The sequence below is a fragment of the Nilaparvata lugens genome, chromosome 4, assembly GCF_014356525.2.
Source record: "Nilaparvata lugens isolate BPH chromosome 4, ASM1435652v1, whole genome shotgun sequence".
Classification (NCBI taxonomy): domain Eukaryota; kingdom Metazoa; phylum Arthropoda; class Insecta; order Hemiptera; family Delphacidae; genus Nilaparvata; species Nilaparvata lugens.
Genome location: NC_052507.1, coordinates 46,589,751 through 46,610,212, shown reverse-complemented (window position 1 = coordinate 46,610,212; position 20,462 = coordinate 46,589,751). Strand labels below are relative to the sequence as shown.

General features: G+C 34.4%; 1 protein-coding gene across 1 annotated transcript in view; it reads right to left on the bottom strand.

Moving 5' to 3' along the window:
• LOC111054855 (transcription initiation factor IIA subunit 2) overlaps nucleotides 1–18,993 on the bottom strand; it is a 77,012-nt gene extending 58,019 nt beyond the window's left edge. Inside the window, exons 1-3 of the mRNA XM_022341969.2 lie at nucleotides 18,699–18,993; nucleotides 8,868–8,972; nucleotides 4,302–4,431 (exon numbers count right to left, since the gene is read on the bottom strand). Of these exons, the coding sequence (XP_022197661.1) occupies nucleotides 4,302–4,431; nucleotides 8,868–8,972; nucleotides 18,699–18,770 (307 nt within the window). The 5' untranslated portion in view covers nucleotides 18,771–18,993. The remainder of the gene's footprint in view (nucleotides 1–4,301; nucleotides 4,432–8,867; nucleotides 8,973–18,698) is intronic.
• Between the last annotated feature and the right edge of the window lie 1,469 nt (nucleotides 18,994–20,462).

The following is a 20,462-nucleotide window of genomic DNA, read 5'->3' as shown; positions in this document are numbered from 1 at the left end:
CCCATTAGTTTCTCAGAAAGGAGACTCATTCCAGTTAATAGAGCCGATAAATAACTATACAGGGTATGAATTTGAAAAAAATCGGTCAAGTCATTTTTGAGAAAATCGTGAAACACATGTTTTTTTAGTGATTATCCGCCATTTTTCTCAATAATATTACGGAGCTCCTGAAATTTTTCCAGAAATGAGACTCATGTCAGTTGATAGGGCTTATGAATAGCTATCCATGGTATGAATTTTAAGAAAATCGTTTGAGCCGTTTTCGAGAAAACCGTGAAAAACATGGTGTTTTAGTGATTATCCGCCATTTTTCTCAATAATATTACGGAGCTCCTGGAATTTTTCCAGAAATGAGACTCATGTCAGTTGATAGGGCTTATAAATAGCTATCCATGGTATAAATTTGAAGAAAATCGTTAGAGCCATTTTCGAGAAAAACGTGAAAAACATGGTTTTTTAGTAATTATCCGCCATTTTTTCCGCCATCTTGAAATGAATTTTTTTGAATTTCTTATTGTCGGGTCCTCATGGTATAAGGACCTTAAGTTTAAAATTTCAAGTCAATCGGTCAATTAGGAATGGAGTTATCGTGTTCACAGACATACATACACACACACACACATACACACATACACACACACACACACACATACACACACACAGACCAATACCCAAAAATCATGTTTTTGGACTCAGGGGACCTTGAAACGTATAGAAAACTTGAAATTGGGGTACCTTAATTTTTTTTGGAAAGCAATACTTTCCAATGGTAATAGGGTAATAGAGCAAGGAAAGTAAAAAGAACATCTGTTCTATTATTGCTTTCTACCTGATTCCAATCAACCTCAATAATATTGTTCTGATAATTGATAAATATGTTTAATAATATTATTATTATTATTGATATTATAAAAGTATTGTTTTAATAATTAATTATTATCATTGATATAATAATAGTATTGTTTTGGTAATCAATTTTCATTTTCACAAACTCTGTATAATTTGTAATGGTGAATGTGAAACAGCTGCATCAAAGAAATTATCTCAAAAACATATGTTTAGGAGAACCATAGTTTTGAACTTCGTTTTCCTGATGGAATGTATAAGCCTACACGTGGCATGTATTATTAATTTTTCAGCTAGAACAGTTTTTTGAGACTGCTAAATAAACGTCTACAGTTTCATCAATGCTGTATCGGCAATATGAGAACGCATGCAGTTAATATGTCTTTAAATAAAGGTGTTGATATCTACATGATAATTATTCTCTACCATTTTTATTTAATTAAAATTTCAAAATTATTCAAGCCTTGATAGAATGATTGACTCACTGTACAGTCAGTCGAAAATTTTAATATTGAAATGAGGGGTATTTTGGCAAGCTGAACAAAAAAGTAAGGTCCTATGCACCTTTTTGATATTATTTCTTCAAATGAAAAATTAGTTTTGTTGGTTGTCAAAACTCCCCCTGGAAGAGAACTATTCATTTTATCCTATCTTTTAGTAAAATAACAATGATTTCTGCATTGAATAACATCTATCTTGCCAACAAGAATCGAACTCTTTGTGAATTTAGATATGACCTACACTTTAGATTTATATAGATCTATTAATAAATTCATGGAAATTGAAGTAGTTTTTTCAGTATTTTTCAGTTAGTTGATGAAATTGATTATCAATAGAGAAAATGATTATAATTTCATCAATACAGAATTAGTTGAATGAATTGTCGATGTACTGAGTTCTTGGACAACAATAATTCAATATTGGTATTTATCCAATCATCATTCTTTTCAGAAGTTATTTCATTTGAATTAGAAAATATTTGTAAGCTCCTATCAATTTATCATTCGTAACAATGAATTCTTCAAAACATGAATTTAATCAAATAAAAAATTGCCCATACTGTATTCATGTTCGCATGTTTTCCACTTGTGATGGATTGCCAGAATATTGTGGAGCGAGCTGCACGGCGAATTGTAATCGAGGGCTCTGATTGGCTGAAAAGTTCAGCGTTCGGAGTGAGGTGAGGCGAGCAGTTAGAACAAGCGGCACGGCGAATGGTTCGGAGTACGGTACGGCGAATGATTGACAGCTGATTTTTAACATTATGAAACATATGCTCATGTTCGTTGAAAGGCAAGATGTTCGGAGGAATGCACGGTTTGCTGCGCGGTTCGAGTTTTGGTTCGGCATGTGTGGACGCACCTTTAGTTGTTACAGGACATTTGTACAGATCACAGGCCAAAGCAACATAATAATCTATCTTCTTCTTCTTTTCCTTCTTCTTTTTATTCTTTTTCTTCTTCTTCTTCTTCTTCTTCTTCTGCTGCTTCTTCTTCTTCTGCTGCTGCTGCTGCTTCTTCTTCTTCTTTTTCTTCTTCTTCTTCTTCTCTTCTTCTTCTCTTCTTCTTCTTCTTCTTCTTCTTCTTCTTCTTTCTCTTCTTTCTCTTCTTCTACCTATATCTAAAAGGCTAAGCCCCGACCAACTGAAACCACACCACAGCCCAAACTACTAAGCCTAAAAACTTGAAATTTCGCACAATTGTTTATTGTAGCCTCAAAACTTCCACTACAAAAGGATTTTCAGAAATCTGCCCCCCCCCCCTGAGGGAGCTGGGCCCCCCAAAATTTTCACTTTTCAACCGTTCATTGCACAGCAAAGTCATGAGGAACTTTTTCGTTCAGGTACGAAAAAAATCAGATCTATGCAGAAAAATTCCAATCAGGAGCACAGGGGGGTTCAGGAGAGGACACTTTTCGAAAATTTTTATGTAAAATCACACTACAGCTCAAACTAATTGGCCTACAGGCTTAAAACTTTGCATAAATATTCTTCAAACATGCTAGACGCGCACTAAGAACGGATTTTGAGATATTTTGCCTCTAAGGGTTTCAAAGGATGAAAAAGGATCCTATTAAGTAAGCTTATGGTAAGGTGAACTCCATATGGAACTGAGATAATTGACACATGATATTCTAACATATGTTGTAATCATTGGAAAGCTTAAAACAATTTCATCAATTAGCTGATCGAATTGATTTTGCGTTGATTGAGAGCGCGAGCTTACCACGTGTTTTACGTGGTAAACGTTCTACAGATTTATAGTATTCCTGGTGATTGAGCCTGTCTTTTTCAGCGTTGTCTATTAATAATAAAGCTTAATTTACAACTAGCTTACCCAGCGAACTACGCACCGCCAATGTATATCATGTTACACTTGACTTTATTTGGTGAATCATGAAATTTATCTGACAATCAACATGTTCATCTCAATACGGACTTCCTATGTGCTTAGTCATGCAGCATTCATTATTCCAAAGACATATTATTCTTCTCAATCAATTGGTGGTAATATCTATCAGTAAAGTTTACAATTAAAAAAAAAGGTTATATCAGTGTTTCAAAGAAAAATATTCAATGTTTTCATAGCTGTAGATTGTCGATATATGGTCCAGGAAATGTACGATGAATCACACATAATTCCATAATTATTCTTTCCATTTTAGGATGAATATAAGCTAAGCTAAATTTAAAAAATTGTAAATTATTCTTTCATTCTTCAGTAATTAATGAATGCAATATGAATACTATACATATATACTATACAATATATATATACTCTCTTTCTTTAGGTGATAATTTTATATAATTAGGTGATAATTCAGTTTTTTGTTTTAACATTTTTTCAAATCACTTTCAAAAAGTTCATGTAGTACCTACTATTGTGTTTGAGACACTTCTGGCGCTGTCATAGTTTCACCACTATTCTGTTCCACAGTCCTATCTCTTGCAGTCGTTAACTATATCTATAATAATTATATAAAGTAAAGAGCTGGCTTATGAACGTACGGGATAGGAAAATTATGTTTGACGCATCATCACGTCTGAACTACTGGACTAATTAACTTGAAATTTTGCTTATAGATTCTTAAATAACCAAGGATGGTTAAAGGCCTATTCTCAATTCTTCAAAATTTCATTACATCAAGTTTTCATTTTGTCAAGTTTTAAAATAGATCCTTGCGAAGCACGGGTCTTGCTAGTAATAATAATAGTATTTAGTAATAGTAATAATGGTTTTATCAAAGTAATGGGGATAATTCCCACTATTATGTATTGCGTTATTTAATTAATTTGAATTTTTGTAGTTACCATACCCTGTGTATGTATTATATTCTATAATATGTTGTATTATTTTATGGAAATAAATAAATTCAATTCAATTCATTCAATAAAAAACTGTCATAGTTCTTACAGTAAATAACAATGACGAATGTCAGATTAGTGAAATACTTACTCTTTCCATCACAAGCAACAATTTTGACCTTGTCAACTCGAGCGACTTCTTGAACTTCCCTGAACTCGACATCATTCAACATGAAAGTCCATACATTATCACAGAATCTGTAGGTATTCAGTTTTCCGGCCTGAAATGAAAACAAATATTACTGAAAGATAACAAGAACTACCCTGAAGTAATACGAACTATTGTACATTCAAAAATAATTGTTTTTTGCTTTCAATCTGATAAGAAGATCCTTTCTCTTCTTTTCCTAAAGTATCCTTTTCTTTTTTACAGACACGTCTAGATTTGGGAATGATTCCATTTTCAAGTGTCAAATTATAGAAAGATAGTTGTTCAATACCCGCATATCATGCAGTCAATAATGATTTTTCGAAATGTCTGCTTATGCAGTAGGCTATCTGTTAGATGAGGCTAAGAAAGCTCGGTTGAAAAAAGGCTATAAGCGCCAAGCCGACCCGCGACACAAGCGTTTGGCTCAGCTCCGCAGAAAATCGTCCATACGAGGGCTACTACATAATTAACAAGTTTTGCAACTCAACAACAATGGCGTTGCTAGATCAAATCTCACCTTACCATCAAGAAGTATGACATTTTTTCATATGGAGGCTACTTATATTGTTATAAACAATGTAGTCACACTTTTCATAAATGATATTTTTATTGCATGAAAAGCTGTACAATATTACAGATATAGCAAACGTCAATTACAAAAACAAATGAAATAAATGAGAATGATCAATGTCACAAAGTACAAAACACAAAAGTACAATAAGTTATCAACCACAGCTATTAATTGATAAGTACACAATATTATTGAAATGCATCCACTAATCATCCATGTATTCCTTTATGCAATAGAAGCCACCATTCAATAAATATTTCTTTACTTGGGCTTTAAATGCATTTTTATTTGTTTCAATAGATTTTATTTCATCTGGGAGCCTATTGTAAAAATGCTTTGCTATCGCTAAATTAACATTAGGTAAATTATAGTTAGCAGCAGTTCTTGTTCTATGACTGTCGATATTGCTATTAGTGGGTACAAAGTTATTATCAACAGTGCTAAGGACAGTCTTGTATACGAACAAAGATGAAAATGTGAGAATACTTTTAATTTTAAAATAGTCACGATAGGACTGATATCTCGTCAGTTTACACATACATCTAATGGCTTTTTTGCAAAGTGAATATTTTTCTTACATTTCTTTTAGAAGAATTGCCCCAAACTGTTACTCCATATCTAAAATAAAGCAACATATATACATTTAATTATATTGAAAGTACAATAGCGGGATGGTTTTTTAAAAAATAAAAATCACTGAACATAGTTTAGAACAAGTGTGATCCACATGAGATTGCCAGTTAAGACTAGAATCAATATGAATAGCTAAAAATTTAAAATTTTGATTGTAAGGTGAGATTTCATCTAGCAATGCCATTGTTGTCGACTCGCAAAACCTATGTAGCAGCCCTCCTAAGGACGATTTTCTCCCGATCCGAACGCTTTTGCTGTTTCCTTTGTTTATAATGACTGTAAATACTAGCATTATAATCTATAGATACTAGCATTTACTACGTAAATAATTCATGTACTCATCCATACATATTATTAGCTTGATACAAAACTACAGTCGACTGTGAGGGTCTTTCAGATTGAATCCAACAATAGTTTTTCATGCTTGGAGCAATTAAAAAAAAATGGTTGCCTGATTCCCGAAACAAATGACTATGAGGGCAGGGTACGAACATAGAAAAAAGATAATATAAGAAGATATCCCATGGTATAGGTCGTTTATGTTCCAAATTTCAAGCCATTTTTTTTGTTAACTAAAGTCGATTACTGTACTGTCGACTACTGTCTATTATTGCTGTTTTGGCGGAGTGAGAGTATAAGAACCGGACAGTATGAGAGACAACCAACGTCACATATAGCTTCACGAAAAAATAGGAATAGGAGTCCTAATCCACGAAAAATCACGATATTAGGAATACCGCCTTGAGTTAACAGTGAAATTTGGAACATAAACGCCACATGTATGGTACGAGGTAACCACACTATTGGAAAAACAAAACAAACAGGATAACACAATTGAGTGAAACGTCATGATTAAATTGTTGCTATTGTTAAAAAGGCTCACTGCCGGCTCAACCTGTTACGCTTAGTATATCTGATCTTATTTTGAGCGCCTCTTCTGTATAATTGTACACGGAATTTATTTTTCTACACTCAATTTGGATAGCAGTACCATTATTTTATCTGCGTCATTTACAATATTCTGAGTAAATTTGGCAGTGAATTGCCTCCTGATGTGGCAATACATGGGACATACTAATAAAAAATGTTCTACCGTCTCATCAGTTCTAAAGTTGCAGATTGGACAGTGCTCTTTGCAATTTATCCAAATACCCTTCCCTTCAACATACAGGTATCTCTGATCAGGTATCCCTGACTCAGGTCGCTAGCCAATCTTAGTTGGGATGAACAACGAATCTTCGAAAAGGCCAATCTAAATCTGAACTGCTCACCTAAAATGAAATTTGGATTCAACTGCGTGTATCTGGGAGAGGATTGAAATCGATGGCTCTACCTACATCTAAGTTGTACAGATTACCACAAAATGCTTCTATAAGCTCCTCATAGCGTTGTTTCAAAGCGTTCACATCAATACTATAATTCGTCCACAAATTTTCTGCAGAGGCATTGAAAAACTGGCTTTTTAGTGAATGTTCCCAATTGAATATGAGCTTTGAATTATCAATTCCTCCCCGCGCTAATTCTGATACCATAATATCGTATCACTTCCTAGGGCATCTACTATTTGACATTTCCAGTATTCGAATCAACTATTTGACGGCTTTGCAGAACACAATGAGAGCCAATTTGAATCTTGCTGTCTCAATACGGATTGCCCAGTCAGGAGTGCCGCCGCTATTCAAGGAAAGTAAACATTTGACAAATTGACATTGAATTTTTTCTAGACCCCATATTTCAGAGTTGAATATAATACTCCCGGTAATACGACAGTCTCAAATAACTTTATTTTACTCTACCATGTATTGCATTTCGCCTTAGCCAGAGCATATCTAATAGCTGCACCAATGCTCTTTGCCTTTGTTATGTATTGCTGTTGATAAATGGCTTAAGTCTGAAGCTTTCTATTCTGTTAATGAGTACCTGGAATATTTCAATGTATATGTGTAAATTTGTTTGTTTCTATAGTCCAACTTTTGATATTTTACTACAATATTTCAATGTGTATTTGTAATTTTATTGGTTTTTATATTCCAACTTGTGATATTTTACTTATTATTGACGAAGCCTATTGCTTACATTTTTGTAATGTTGTTTTATGGCCAATAAAATTCTTGATTCTTGTATTTTGTTTTTGTTGATCCCAGCTATTGATAGCATAATGGTGGCACACAATTCAGCCGCTATCCTTGACTTTGAAACTCCTCAGAGGCCAAAATACGTTCTTACGTTTTAATTATTGGAAAAATTATTTCTGAGAAACTTTCTCGCTTTCACCACCTACTTATCTTTTGAAACAAAAAAGTTTCTAGCATGTCAAAAATTTCATGCTTTCTGCACGAAATGTCTCGACATTGACAAACATAATCTTTAATTGAAAAATAACTATAGGTCGGATAAAAATTATCCAGACACCAATAGAAAGGAGACATTTCTACCCGTTAATTTGATATGAAATTATTACGCATTACGACGCCCCATCATTCGGAGAGAACTGATCTTCAAAAGAAAAAAATCTTCGCGATGATACCAATGTTATCATTCAAGTTGAATTTCCTTTTAATCCTTCAACCCTGGAACTTTTTTAGCACTACTAGGATATCGGGGATGATATTATACATCCAATTATGACGTTTAATTGGAAATTTGAGAAAGTTGCAATTTTACACGATTTGACATCCCTGTAGGCTAATTTCTTTGGATGGAGGGCTAAGTCTCAACTTATTTTACACAGACTATAAGAAGCATAGTTATCGAGATAAATGCAATAAACAAGAAAATGGCATCTTTGGACCACCCCCACAACCTTAGCGCAGGGGTTAGGGATAGGACTTTTGATAAGTTTACCCTCTTACTAACCTAAACTGAATTGTATGGTCAAAAATTGTCTTCCAAATTTATCCTTCTACAACATTTTTTATAATAATTGGAACAAACTAAATAAAGTATTTCCAAAACGTTTTACACAAATCAAAATGTTCTGCCCTCAGTTCCTGTTTCTGCCAAAAACGCCCAGAAAAGGAATGATCGTTGTTTCGTTACATTCTTAAAAAAAGAATTTCCAAGCAAGGATGGATTTATGGCAACATCATTGCGCATTTATTGGTAATAATATTATTACAGTGATAGAATTAAAGTAATACCTTGTAACTTAGTAAGTTTCAAATTTCGTTGAAACCCAGATAGACAACAAAATATTTTAAATTGAATTTATTTTATAAAGCTTTGATTTTGCAAATACTGATGAAATCTCAGTTAAAAATAAAGAGATAAATAGCAATTCGTCATCAGGAAACCATAATTACCTTGAAAGTCAAGCGGGACTTCACCCTTGTGGCAAGCGCATTATTAATTGCTTTATCGAATTGGAGGAGTACTTTGAATGCAATCTGAGGAGTTATTGATCCATACTGAAACAAAAAACATGTCGTTTTTTCAAATAAATTAAACACTACATCGACTATGGAGTTCACATTCTCAAGTCACATTGGTTTTGACATTCAATGTGTTCGAGGACATCCGGTAGACAGTTGAAAAATTTACACCCTGAGGATTCTGGCTGTTTTTGGTCTGTTGTAAGGAATTTCAAGATCATTTTTACTTTCCTAACCCTATTACCATAGGTAAGGAAAGTATTGCTTTCCGAAAAAAATTAAGGTACCCCAATTTCTAAATTTCTATACGTTTCAAGGTCCCCTGAGTCCAAAAAAGTGTTTTTTGGGTATTGGTCTGTGTGTGTGTGTGTGTGTGTGTGTGTGTGTGTGTGTGTGTGTGTGTGTGTGTGTGTGTGGTGTGTGTGTGTGTGTGCGTGCGTGTGTGCGTGCGTGCGTGCGTGCGTGCGTGTGTGTGTGCCATATCAACTGCCACTAGTCCCATATCTGTAAAAATTTTAGGAGCTCCGCCCCATCTATGCAACGTTTGATTTCAGATTCTCAATTATCAGGCTTCAGATACAATTTAAATCAAAAACTTTGTGTGGAAAAAATTGAGCATGAAAATCTCTACAATTCATGTTCAGTAATATTTTCACCTAAAATTGAAAATAAGCTCGAAATTCGAGAAAATGTGATTATCCAATTGCAAACTGTTTATTCTATCAAATGATCCACTATGAAGAGATAGCAGTCCTCGTATGTCTCCAGCGTTATTGTCCTGTCACCAGCTGGCTAAGATCTTTGTTTATAAGTAGACTTGAGATGCGCGAGAACACTGGCGTCAGGTGTTCAATTTTCATAACGGCAAGGAAAGTTGTGTGAGTGCGCCACACCAGATTTTTTCTTCTTGTGTTGTGCTCGTGGATATTTCTTCTGTGTGGCTTGTCTGGTTTGAATTTTTTTATATGCATGATTGCTTCAAGTATGTATAGAGATATTACAGTGAGGATCCTATCCTGTATGAAGTATGGTTTGCAGTGTGTATCGTGTGGTAAACCATTTTTTATTCTTATTTTCTTTTGGAGAATTAGAACTTGCACAATGTAGGTCTGCGGGGCTGCTCCCCAGCTATTATTCCATAGCCCATATGTGATGCAAATAGCGAGTAGTAAGCTATCAGAGCAGTTTTTTTGTCAGCTATTGCCTTTATACGTTTAATGGCATAGAGGGCTGAGGATAGTTTACCTACCAACTTTTCAATGTGTTTGTCCCATGTTAGGTGTGCATCAAGTGTAATTCCCAAAAATCGAGCTGTATCTGTCACCTCTTCATCATTATTTAGTTGGTTTTCGGTTGCTGATCTTGTATTGAAATTTATTACTGTACTTTTGGAGGTGTTTATATTAAGTTTTAGGTTTGTCAGGGCTGTTTTTGTTGAAGCTATGGTATTATTGAATTGAATTGAATTGAATTTATTGCCAAAAATTACAAATACATATTTTTACAATACAATATAAATAACATTGATTGTAACTTAAGTGCATCAATAACATCACTGTAATACTTGGCACTGCCAACATAAGATTCCTTGTGTGTTGGCAGTGAGTTGCAGTTTATTTATTCTGTATCAATTCAGGTCAGAATATGAATTAATATACAATTGATAATGCTAACGAAGAAATTACAATGCTAAAAATTTAATAATGCTGATGAAGCTATACCTATTAGGCCTATACAAAAAAAAACGCACAGGCTCACAGCAAAAAAAAAATACTTGAGAATACTATACATACTATACTATGATGAAAATTTTAATCTAATTAATCACTGTGACATCTTGAGGCCATCATGACAGTGAAACTTTCTCAAAGAAAAACAAATGAACTGATACTATAAAAAGAAGTTCCTGTAATGTGACTTGGGATAATTACAAGCCTGGTTGATGAGTATACATGCCCATCGCTCACTGTTTTTAGTAACAATTATTTGTATACAATATTATACTTTATACCACTAGTTTAAAGAATACATTTTGGTCAATCCTCCACCTAGGGAGTACAATACCTTGTAGTTGGTGGTGGAGCTTGCGTGTCCCAATGACCCAAAGAGCTATGCCGGCGGTAGTTTAACTACTAGTAGGGCCTCCCAAGCCGGACAGGTCGATGGATAGGGGCCAGACGAAAAAGTACTTCAAAGCAGCTACGTCAGGCCTAGCAAGTCGATAGTGAAGATACAAATCGCTTTCAGAACAAATAACAAGCCTCGGAGCCGGACTGGATTAACGGATAAAATATTGGAAACGCCAAACAAAAGAATGGATTACGGAATACTTTGAACGACTTGAGAATAGGTACACTGAATATTCTAACATTGACAGGTAAACTGGAGGAGCTAACGGACATGATGAAAGAGAAAGGACTTTCAGTTTTGGGATTGAGCGAGACAAAGTGGAGAGGACAAGGTGAGAAAACTTTGAGAGGTGGCGGAAAAATATTCTGGAGTGGTAATGAAAGAGGCAGAAGGAATGGAGTCGCAGTAATGGTCGAGAAGAGTATGCTGGTATATTTAGAGGATGTGCAATATGTATCGGATAGAGCAATAATTATCTCTTTCAAGTTCAAAACAAAAAGGCTGAAAATACTACATGTTTATGCTCCACAAGTAGGATGTACCGACGACGAAAAAGAGAGATTTGAAGAAGAGATGGAAAGTAATTTGCACAACGTCGGAATAGTGATGGGAGATTTCAATGCGCATGTGGGTAGTAGCAGGGCAGGTTATGAAGAGGTTATAGGATGTTTCAGTTATGGTACACGGAATGAGGAAGGAGAAAAACTTCTTGATTTATGCCAAAGGAACGGCATGAGAGTTGCAAACACTTGGTACAAGAAAAGAGAAAGCCATAAATGATAACTAGGTACAGCTGGGATGGAAGAAATAAGAGTGTAGTTGACTATTTCCTAGTGGACCGGGAATGGGGGAGAAATTTAACAAATGTTAAAGTGATACCAAGTGTGAGCATGGATGGCGACCACAGATTGCTTGTGGCACAGTGGAAATGCAACGAAATGGAAAGACCAAAACAGCAGAAAAGACAATGTAGAATAAGGGAATGGAAGTTGAAGGACAGGGATAGAGCTGAAGAATACAGACGGTTGATAGCAATAGAAATGCCCAGGAGTGAGAATGGAGAAGTGGAGGAGGAGTGGATGCAATTCAAACGAGCTTTGGTAAATACAGCGGAGAAAGTATGTGGCAGGACATCCGGGAAAATTAAAGATAAGGAAACGGTATGGTGGAATGCACGTACGATTGAGGCTGTCAAAAATAAGAACACAGCCTGGAGAAAATGGTGGAGAACCAAGACAGAGGAGGACAGAGATGCATATAATAATGAAAAGAGAAAGTGTAAAAAAGTTATTGAAGAAGAAAAAGAAAATGCATGGGAAGGATTTGTAAATAAATTGAGAGATGACGTGAAAGGAAATAGTAAAATGTTTTATAGGATAATAAAAAATAAGAAGAATGAGATGCCACAAAGAATGGAAGGAGAAGAAGGAGGGAGAATTGTAGAGAAGCCTGAGGAAATAAAACTGTTATGGGAAGAATATTTCAGGAAACTTCTAAATGGACAAGATGAAGACAACAACGAGGGAGAAATAGAGGAAGAAGGAAACAACCAGTGGGAGACAAACCAGGGTAATATCAGCTGGAAGGAAATGGAAGATGCAATTCAGAGAATGAGCAGTGGAAAGGCACCCGGACCTGATGAATTATCAGTCGACATGATTAGGGCAGCTGGACCGATTGGAATACAATGGTTTTACCGAGTTCTGAAATGCATCTGGAAAAACAAAGTAATCCCAGAGGACTGGAAGAAAGGAGAAATAATTCCCTTGTTTAAAAAAGGAAGTAAGAAGAATTGTAAAAATTATAGGGGAATCACCTTGATGAGCCACTGTGCGAAAATCTTCGAAAGAATATTACTAAACAGAATCAGCCCAAAAATCGAGCTTGAACAAAGTGAGGAACCATATGGTTTTCGACCAGGCTGCAGTACAGTAGATCTTATATTCTCCATAAGACAACTGATGGAAAAGAGCTGGTAATATAATAAGAAGATTGTGATGCTATTTATAGACATAGAGAAAGCGTATGATTCAGTAGATAGGCAAGGTTTGTAGCAGGAAATGGAAAATTTTGGGATTGAGAAATAAGTGCAGAGTAAGAACACAAAGTGGTTGTACAGACGAGTTTGAAGTAAGGAATGGGCTAAAACAGGGAAGTATTCTATCACCAGCCTTGTTCAATGTAGTTATGGAAGGAATGAATAGACAAGTGAAAGAGGAAGTAGGAGAAAGGGATAAGAAAATGATATTTGCGGATGATATGATGATTTGGGGAGAAACAGTTGAGGATGTACAGATGCAGTTGGATGCTTGGAGCAGGGTTATGGAGAAATATGGTCTGAAAATAAGCAGGGAAAAGAGTGAAGTAATGGTTTTTGGAAGGGATGACAATTTTGCCGGAGATATCAGATTGAATGGAGAACCCCTGAAAAATGTTGGAAGTTTCAGGTACTTGGTCAGTGAAATTGCAGATGATGGGAGAATAAACCACGAGATAACTAGAAGATTACAAAAGGGGGGGAATTTCTACCAAACAGTGAAACATTTGATTTGGGATGGAAAAGTACCAGAAAAGGCAAAGATTATGATGTACAAGATGTATTACGTACCCATCATATTATACGGAGCCGAGACATGGACGATGACGGAAGGAGAGTGGAGTCGAATACAGGCAGGAGAAATGAGGTTCCTCAGGGCAATAAAGGGGAAGACACGAAGAGACAGAGTTAGAAATGAGGATATAAGAAGAGAATTGAACATGGGGAGTATAAGGGAAAAGGTTGAAAGTATGAGACTACGCTGGTTTGGGCACATGAAGAGAATGAGAGAGGATCGGCTGCCAAGGAGAATGGAGGAGATGAGGATTGAAGGGAGGAGACCAAGAGGACGACCGCGACGACGATGGACAGACTCAGTGGCCAACGAAGTGGAGAAGAGAGGACACCGATGGCGGCAGGTGGAGGACGAGCGATGGTGGGAGGACCGAACAAGATGGAGAGACATTGTAAACACCCAGACCCGGCACTAGCTGGAACGGGACCCGGATATGTATGTATGTATGTATGTATTTTGGTCAATCCAATATTCTATACTTTTAATTGAATCGCGTGTGATTTTTTCATCCATAAAGTCGTTTGGAATTTTGTTTATAATGTAGTTACAATAATATTGAAATTGATGCCTGCATATGGTTAGCTTGATGAGCTCTGTGTTAAATCTGTTGTTAGGACGTGTATCATGGGGTGAAATGTGTGTAGCAAAATTAGTTTTATTTTTATTGATATGGAGTATAACGTTTTTCATATAATTCTGTCTTATTGTCGGAACCTTGAATTATTCAAGAAATATTTCCCTACTAGGATAGAGTCGTGGCCTTCCTAATGCTGCTCTTATAATATGTTTTTGTAGGATAAATAACTTTTTTAAATGCGTGTCATATGCACCTCCCCATACTTCAAGAATGTATTGAAATAGTGATTGAGCATATGCAAAGTAAATTTTTCGTATTATGTCTATGTTTTTTATTTTATTTATTTTGTAAAAAATGTAAATTAGGTATTGCAGCTTTGAGCATAAAATCAATGTGCTTGTTCCATTTAATATTTTGATCTAATAGTATACCCAGATATTTAATTGTTTGCACCCTTTCTAATGTTTTATTATGAACTTCTGTATTATCTGTAGTGTTTTCATTGCGATTATTTGCTGTTTCTATTGTAAGACTTAAATCAGTTGCTGGTTGTCCAGTTATATTGGGTGAAAAAGTGATGTACTTAGTTTTATCAGCATTTAAAGTCAATATATGGTCTTGCAGCCATTTTTTAACTGTAATTAGGTTTCTATTTGCTATATTGAAGGTTTCTTCCCAGCTTTTGCAACTGAAGATCAAAACAGTATCATCTGCAAAAGACAGAGTAGTGCAATCTTGTAGGTTTATTTTGAGTAGGTCATTCACATACAACATAAACAGAATTGGTGATAACACCGAACCTTGAGGCAAGCCGAAACCTGATGAATATCTAATATCAGTTTGACCATGTAGATGTAGGTATTGTTTACGTTCAGTTAAGTATGAGGCAAATAAATCATTTGCTACACCTCTAATTCCAGCCCTATCTAATTTGTTTAATAGTATATTGTGAGGTATGGTATCAAAAGCCTTTGATAGATCCATGAATACTGCAAGAGTTTTTCTATTGCTATTGAAGTTGTCAAAAATTATTTTATTCAAGTGGATGACTGCATCTTTGGTAGACTTATTTTTTTGGAAGCCAAATTGCTTTTTATTCATTATATTTTATTTTTCCAAAAAACTCATAATTCTGTATTTTTTCCAATATTTTAGAAAGGTTACTTATTAAGCTTATAGGTCTATAATTTCCTGGCTTTTTTAAATCTCGGGTTTTAGGTATTGGTATGATTCTGGCTTCTCTGAATTTTTTGGAGAAATATCCTTTATTTAAACATTTGTTGAATATATATGTTTTAAGGGTTCGGTTATGTATTGAGCAATTTTTTTTTATGAAAGGTCCTGTAAGGTTATCGGGTCCAGGTGTAGATTTGTTTTTTAACTGATTTATAATAATTGTCAATATTTCATTTGAGTTTGTGGGGTTGAGAAAGATACTGTGCCGACATGAATTAGATAGCGAGTGTGGAACTGGGATATTATCAACATTTACTGCTATTTTTTTGGCAAATGATACACCTACATTAGCAAAATAATCGTTAAGTATATTTGCATCAAGGCTAATATCTTTGGTGTTTTTCTTCGTTTCAAGCAGTTCGTTAATGTATTCCCAAGTTTTCTTTGCACTATTCTTATGTTCATCAAACTTCTGATTGAAATAATCTATTTTCGATTTTTTTATTAAATTATTTAAAGTATTTCTGTAGTTCTTATATCGGGTTTGTAATTCAATATTGTTCGGTTGTCGTGAGAGTTTCTTGTGAAGCTTGTCTCTTTCTCGGATTGCATTGACTAGACTGGGTGTTATCCATTTTTTTAGTGGTTTATTTTTTTTAGTCTTATTGTTTTTGTTCTTTTGTGTGTTAGTTGTGTCAATTTTTCAATGAAATTACTAACCATTTGATCGATATTTTCGGTGCTGTAAACATCAGACCAGTTTTCAACCTGTAAGTCAGCTATTAATTCGTCAAAATCAGTTTTAGTCCATAACTTCTCTGTTACCGTGTTATTTTTCATGGCTTCACTCAAGTGCAGTGAAATACTGTAGTGATCTGTTATATTAGTTTCAATAATCACGCCACGCTGCAGGTCTCTATTGTTTCCCCCCTCCTTGAAAAATATGTGGTCTATGCAGGTACCATTTCGATTGACTATCCTTGTCGGCTTATTGATGTAGGATTTAAATCCATTGATATGTAGTGTGCTCAAGTACTCATTTGTTAAACTATTGTTTTCTAAAATATTAAGATTTATATCGCCCATTATACCAATTACATTGGTAGTGTCCTTCATTCTGTTTAAACAAGCGTCTAGACTCGTTACAAAATTATTAATGTTGGTAGCTGGAGAGCGATAAATCAATATTATTGTATATTTGATGTTATCAATTGAACACGCCATACCAATGGAATTTGATTCTTTAATATCCAAATCGATCATATCAAAATGAAAATTTTTATCAACAAATAAACATATTCCATCACACTTTGAGTGTTTACTTTTCTTTTGTACAACATTATATCCTTCAAGACTGTAAGTAAAATGAGCATCATCCGTAATCCACGTTTCTGACAAGGCAATAATATGAAATTTAAAGTTTATATTAGCCAAATAATGAACCAATTCTTCAAAGTTTTTATTCAGGCTTCTTATATTAGTATGGAAGAAATTCAATAGGTTTTTATTGCTTAAGTTTTGTGGTTCATATGAGAATAAATCATCTATCTCACTTGTATCATGATAGCCTATGAGATCGTCATCACATTCAAGAACTGACATAGAAGTAATCTGTAAGAGTATAATACTATTCTGTAAAATGTATAATGGTATAAACTATAGAGAGAAGAAAAGAAAATGAAAAAAATGAGTTAAGAACAAAGATAAAGAAAAATTTTGTTAAAAAAAAGAGGGTAAAGTTATTTACCAAAACTTGCGACTTCACGCCGCGCCTCTTTTGTACAAGAAATAATGTAAGAAAAAAGACTTTCCGTCACATAAGAAAGATCCAGAAAACTTGATTTAAAAATAAAATCATTATAATTTAAGTGTAGTTCGTCCTGGTCTTTCCCATTTATGATTAAAGTTGTGTCGATGAGTAAAATCACATAGAGATAGAATTGAACACTAGAATATAATTCTTGGTGTTTCTATTAATATTCACTAGAATATTAATAACGGTCTGTTATTAATATTATAACATATAACAGACCGGGATGACTTCAATCACTACTATTTACTACATAGAAAATGGCTGAGAATGAAGCTTTTCCAAGTGCCAACCATGTACTCCAAAGGAATCCACTGGCTTTAAAACGTTTTGACAATGTATTTTTCTTGTCCTCAGTTCCTGTTTCTGTCAAAATGCACAGAAAAGGAGAGGCCATTTTTTCGTCACCTTCTTCAATAAAAAATTTGCGAGCAAGGATGATTGCCAACATCATAGGACAAGAAGTTAATTATTTGATTCAAGAAATAAAATGACATGATTCAAATGAAGATGATATATTTTGAGTTAGTTCATAAAGGTTTATAAAAACGGTGTTTATAAATTGATTTGTGCTCAACACTAAAAACAAAGATGACCAATAATCATTACCAAGCATAGTGTATTCATTTTGACTGTCCATCTATGGACTTGTTTTTATTATTATCTTGACGTGTTCCCTTATGGACATGCCCTGGTGGCATGTCTGTGCTATGAACAAAAACCATTATTATTATTATTATTATTATTATTCAGTGATAGTAAGCTGAACTAAGCTATTTAAATGCTTTTATTGAATAAGTATAATTCAAACAAACTAAATAAGGCTAGGTAATGTAATTCAATTATACCAAAAAAGTTTTACAAAAACAAAAATCAAAGTTTTCTGCCCTCAGTTCCTATTTCTGTCATAAACGCCCAGAAAAGGAATGGCCGTAATTGTTTCGTCACATTCTTCAAAGAAGAATTTGCGAGCAAGGATGGATAGCAACATCATTGGGCATGTAGACTGTAGAGCTAGGCTATTGACAATATTATAACAGTAATAGAATATGCTAGTAAACTAGGTACCTTGACTTGTAAATTAGTTTCAGATTTAGTTGAAAACTATTAATAGTTGAAAACAAAAATTGAAAAGAGACTAGGCCTAGTATCTATTCTATTATTGCCATAAAACATACAATATTCTATGTTCAACCTCTTGTTTCTAATTACAGTAGCTGTTTTACTAGGCATAGAAGAGAGTATAATAATTTTACCTTTTAGTATACCGTAGGTCTACCCGGTATCTAACTTTCTCAACTACAACTACTTTGATTATGTAGCAATCATTGCATGATACAGCTCAATTGAAAATTCGCCATTACAATAGTTTATGTTAAAACGCTATTTATAAACTACAGGAAGTATTCATAAATTCAAAAAAATTAGGCACTGAAATAAATGTTATTGTATGGTACCTGCATAAGTTCGTCAAGACTTTCTTGTAGAGTATTTCCAAGAGTTGTACCTCTGTATGACTGATAAGACATTGCAGTAGAATATAACCTATAGATTCAAGAATAACAATATTGGGTTATTTTTTAAGCAGAATAAATGTTTTCTTATTCATATTCATCAATTTTAAAACAAGAATATCAACCCATCACCATCACTAGATAGAAATGCAACCAAAATCCATCATAATGAAATGAATTTTTTAAACGTCCAATAATAATAGAATAGAGTGGTACTTCCGGCTACAAAATAACTCGGTACTCTATGTGCCTATTCAATTGAGATATCTTCTGAAGTAAACCTTTCTAAACTTAATCTTATACAAAAGTAGATTATACGTCGTAGAAGTTGATCAATTTACAATGGTTTTGAAATCATACAATTGTTGTATACTGAAATTCACATCATTTTTTTAGTGGAAATGGTAAGACTACAGTGTTGACGATTTTAATAATATTTGAACCATATTTCATAGTGGATAGCATGATTCAAGTAATTTCAGTATAGTCGGAGTTATAGATTACAAATTCATTGTCCATTCTTGTTGAACAATATTATATTTTACAGCACTCAATTGTGATTTTTGTTCAGTAACAATTATTATCTATTTTACTAGTAGTTCTGTGGACAGTAGACCTCGCGCAGTAAAAACCACACAGCCCTGCCTTTAGTTTACAGCGTTGCAGAGTACTGTGTACCAGTTTGGCATGAGAGCAGCCATGTCAAGCTAATAGATGTGGAGCTGAACAAGACAATCCGCAAAATTTCTGGGACATTGCAGGCCACACCTCAACACTGAGTGCCGATACTCTCTCATATAAAGACACCAGACCTGCGCCGTATCAAACCAAACAGCCGACTGTGGGAACAAATAGAGAGCAACCTATCCCTTCCCATACATCAATTTCTGAGTGATGAACCAGGAATAAGACTGAGATCACGAATACCTCCATGGTTAAGTTGTAGGATGAGCAACCAACAAATCTTGGACACATGGAGAGAGCGGTGTGAACAAAATGAGATTGGAGACACAGTAAATAAGACAGCTTCTCCAATAGGTTTCTCTCTCCCTAGAAAATTACGGGTCAGGCTTAATAGGATTAGGACTGGTTGCAGCAGGGCAAAAGCATCCATGTAGGCCTATAAATGGGTATTGCAGATTCTGAGAATTGTGATTGCTGTCAAGTTCAAACTCTTCAACATATAATAACAAATGAGTGTCCAATGTACTGTAATATTACATTTTTTCTCACATTGGAATCGAATCTTCAATTCGAGATCTATGAAACTGTATAGTAAATATCAGAGTCATCGATATACGAACAAACTTTTTGACTGAGAATTTATTATCGTAAATGATTGTTGCATTGTTCCATGGTGTCACCGAGGCTGGGTTAACAGAATTAATAGATAAATGGTTTATTTAAATAGAGATGTTACATAAAAATTTAAAATAACAGTTTCAAAATAAAGTTTTATTGAGAACAAATATAAAATGTGAATTCTAAACTTGTAATTTATAATTTTTTGGTGACGTGTCTGTAACGTTGAGGTGTCTAGAAGCTTTTGCTCTCTTCCTGACTTGTAGCTTTTCATGTGGCTTCTTTCTCTCTAGAAAAATAGCTGGCTGTGTGTGTTGTAAATTTTTGCTCTCTGAATAATTTTCTATTCAAGTGAATTTATTAATGTTTTAAATTGAGTTTTAAACAGTTTATAGTGTTCTATTT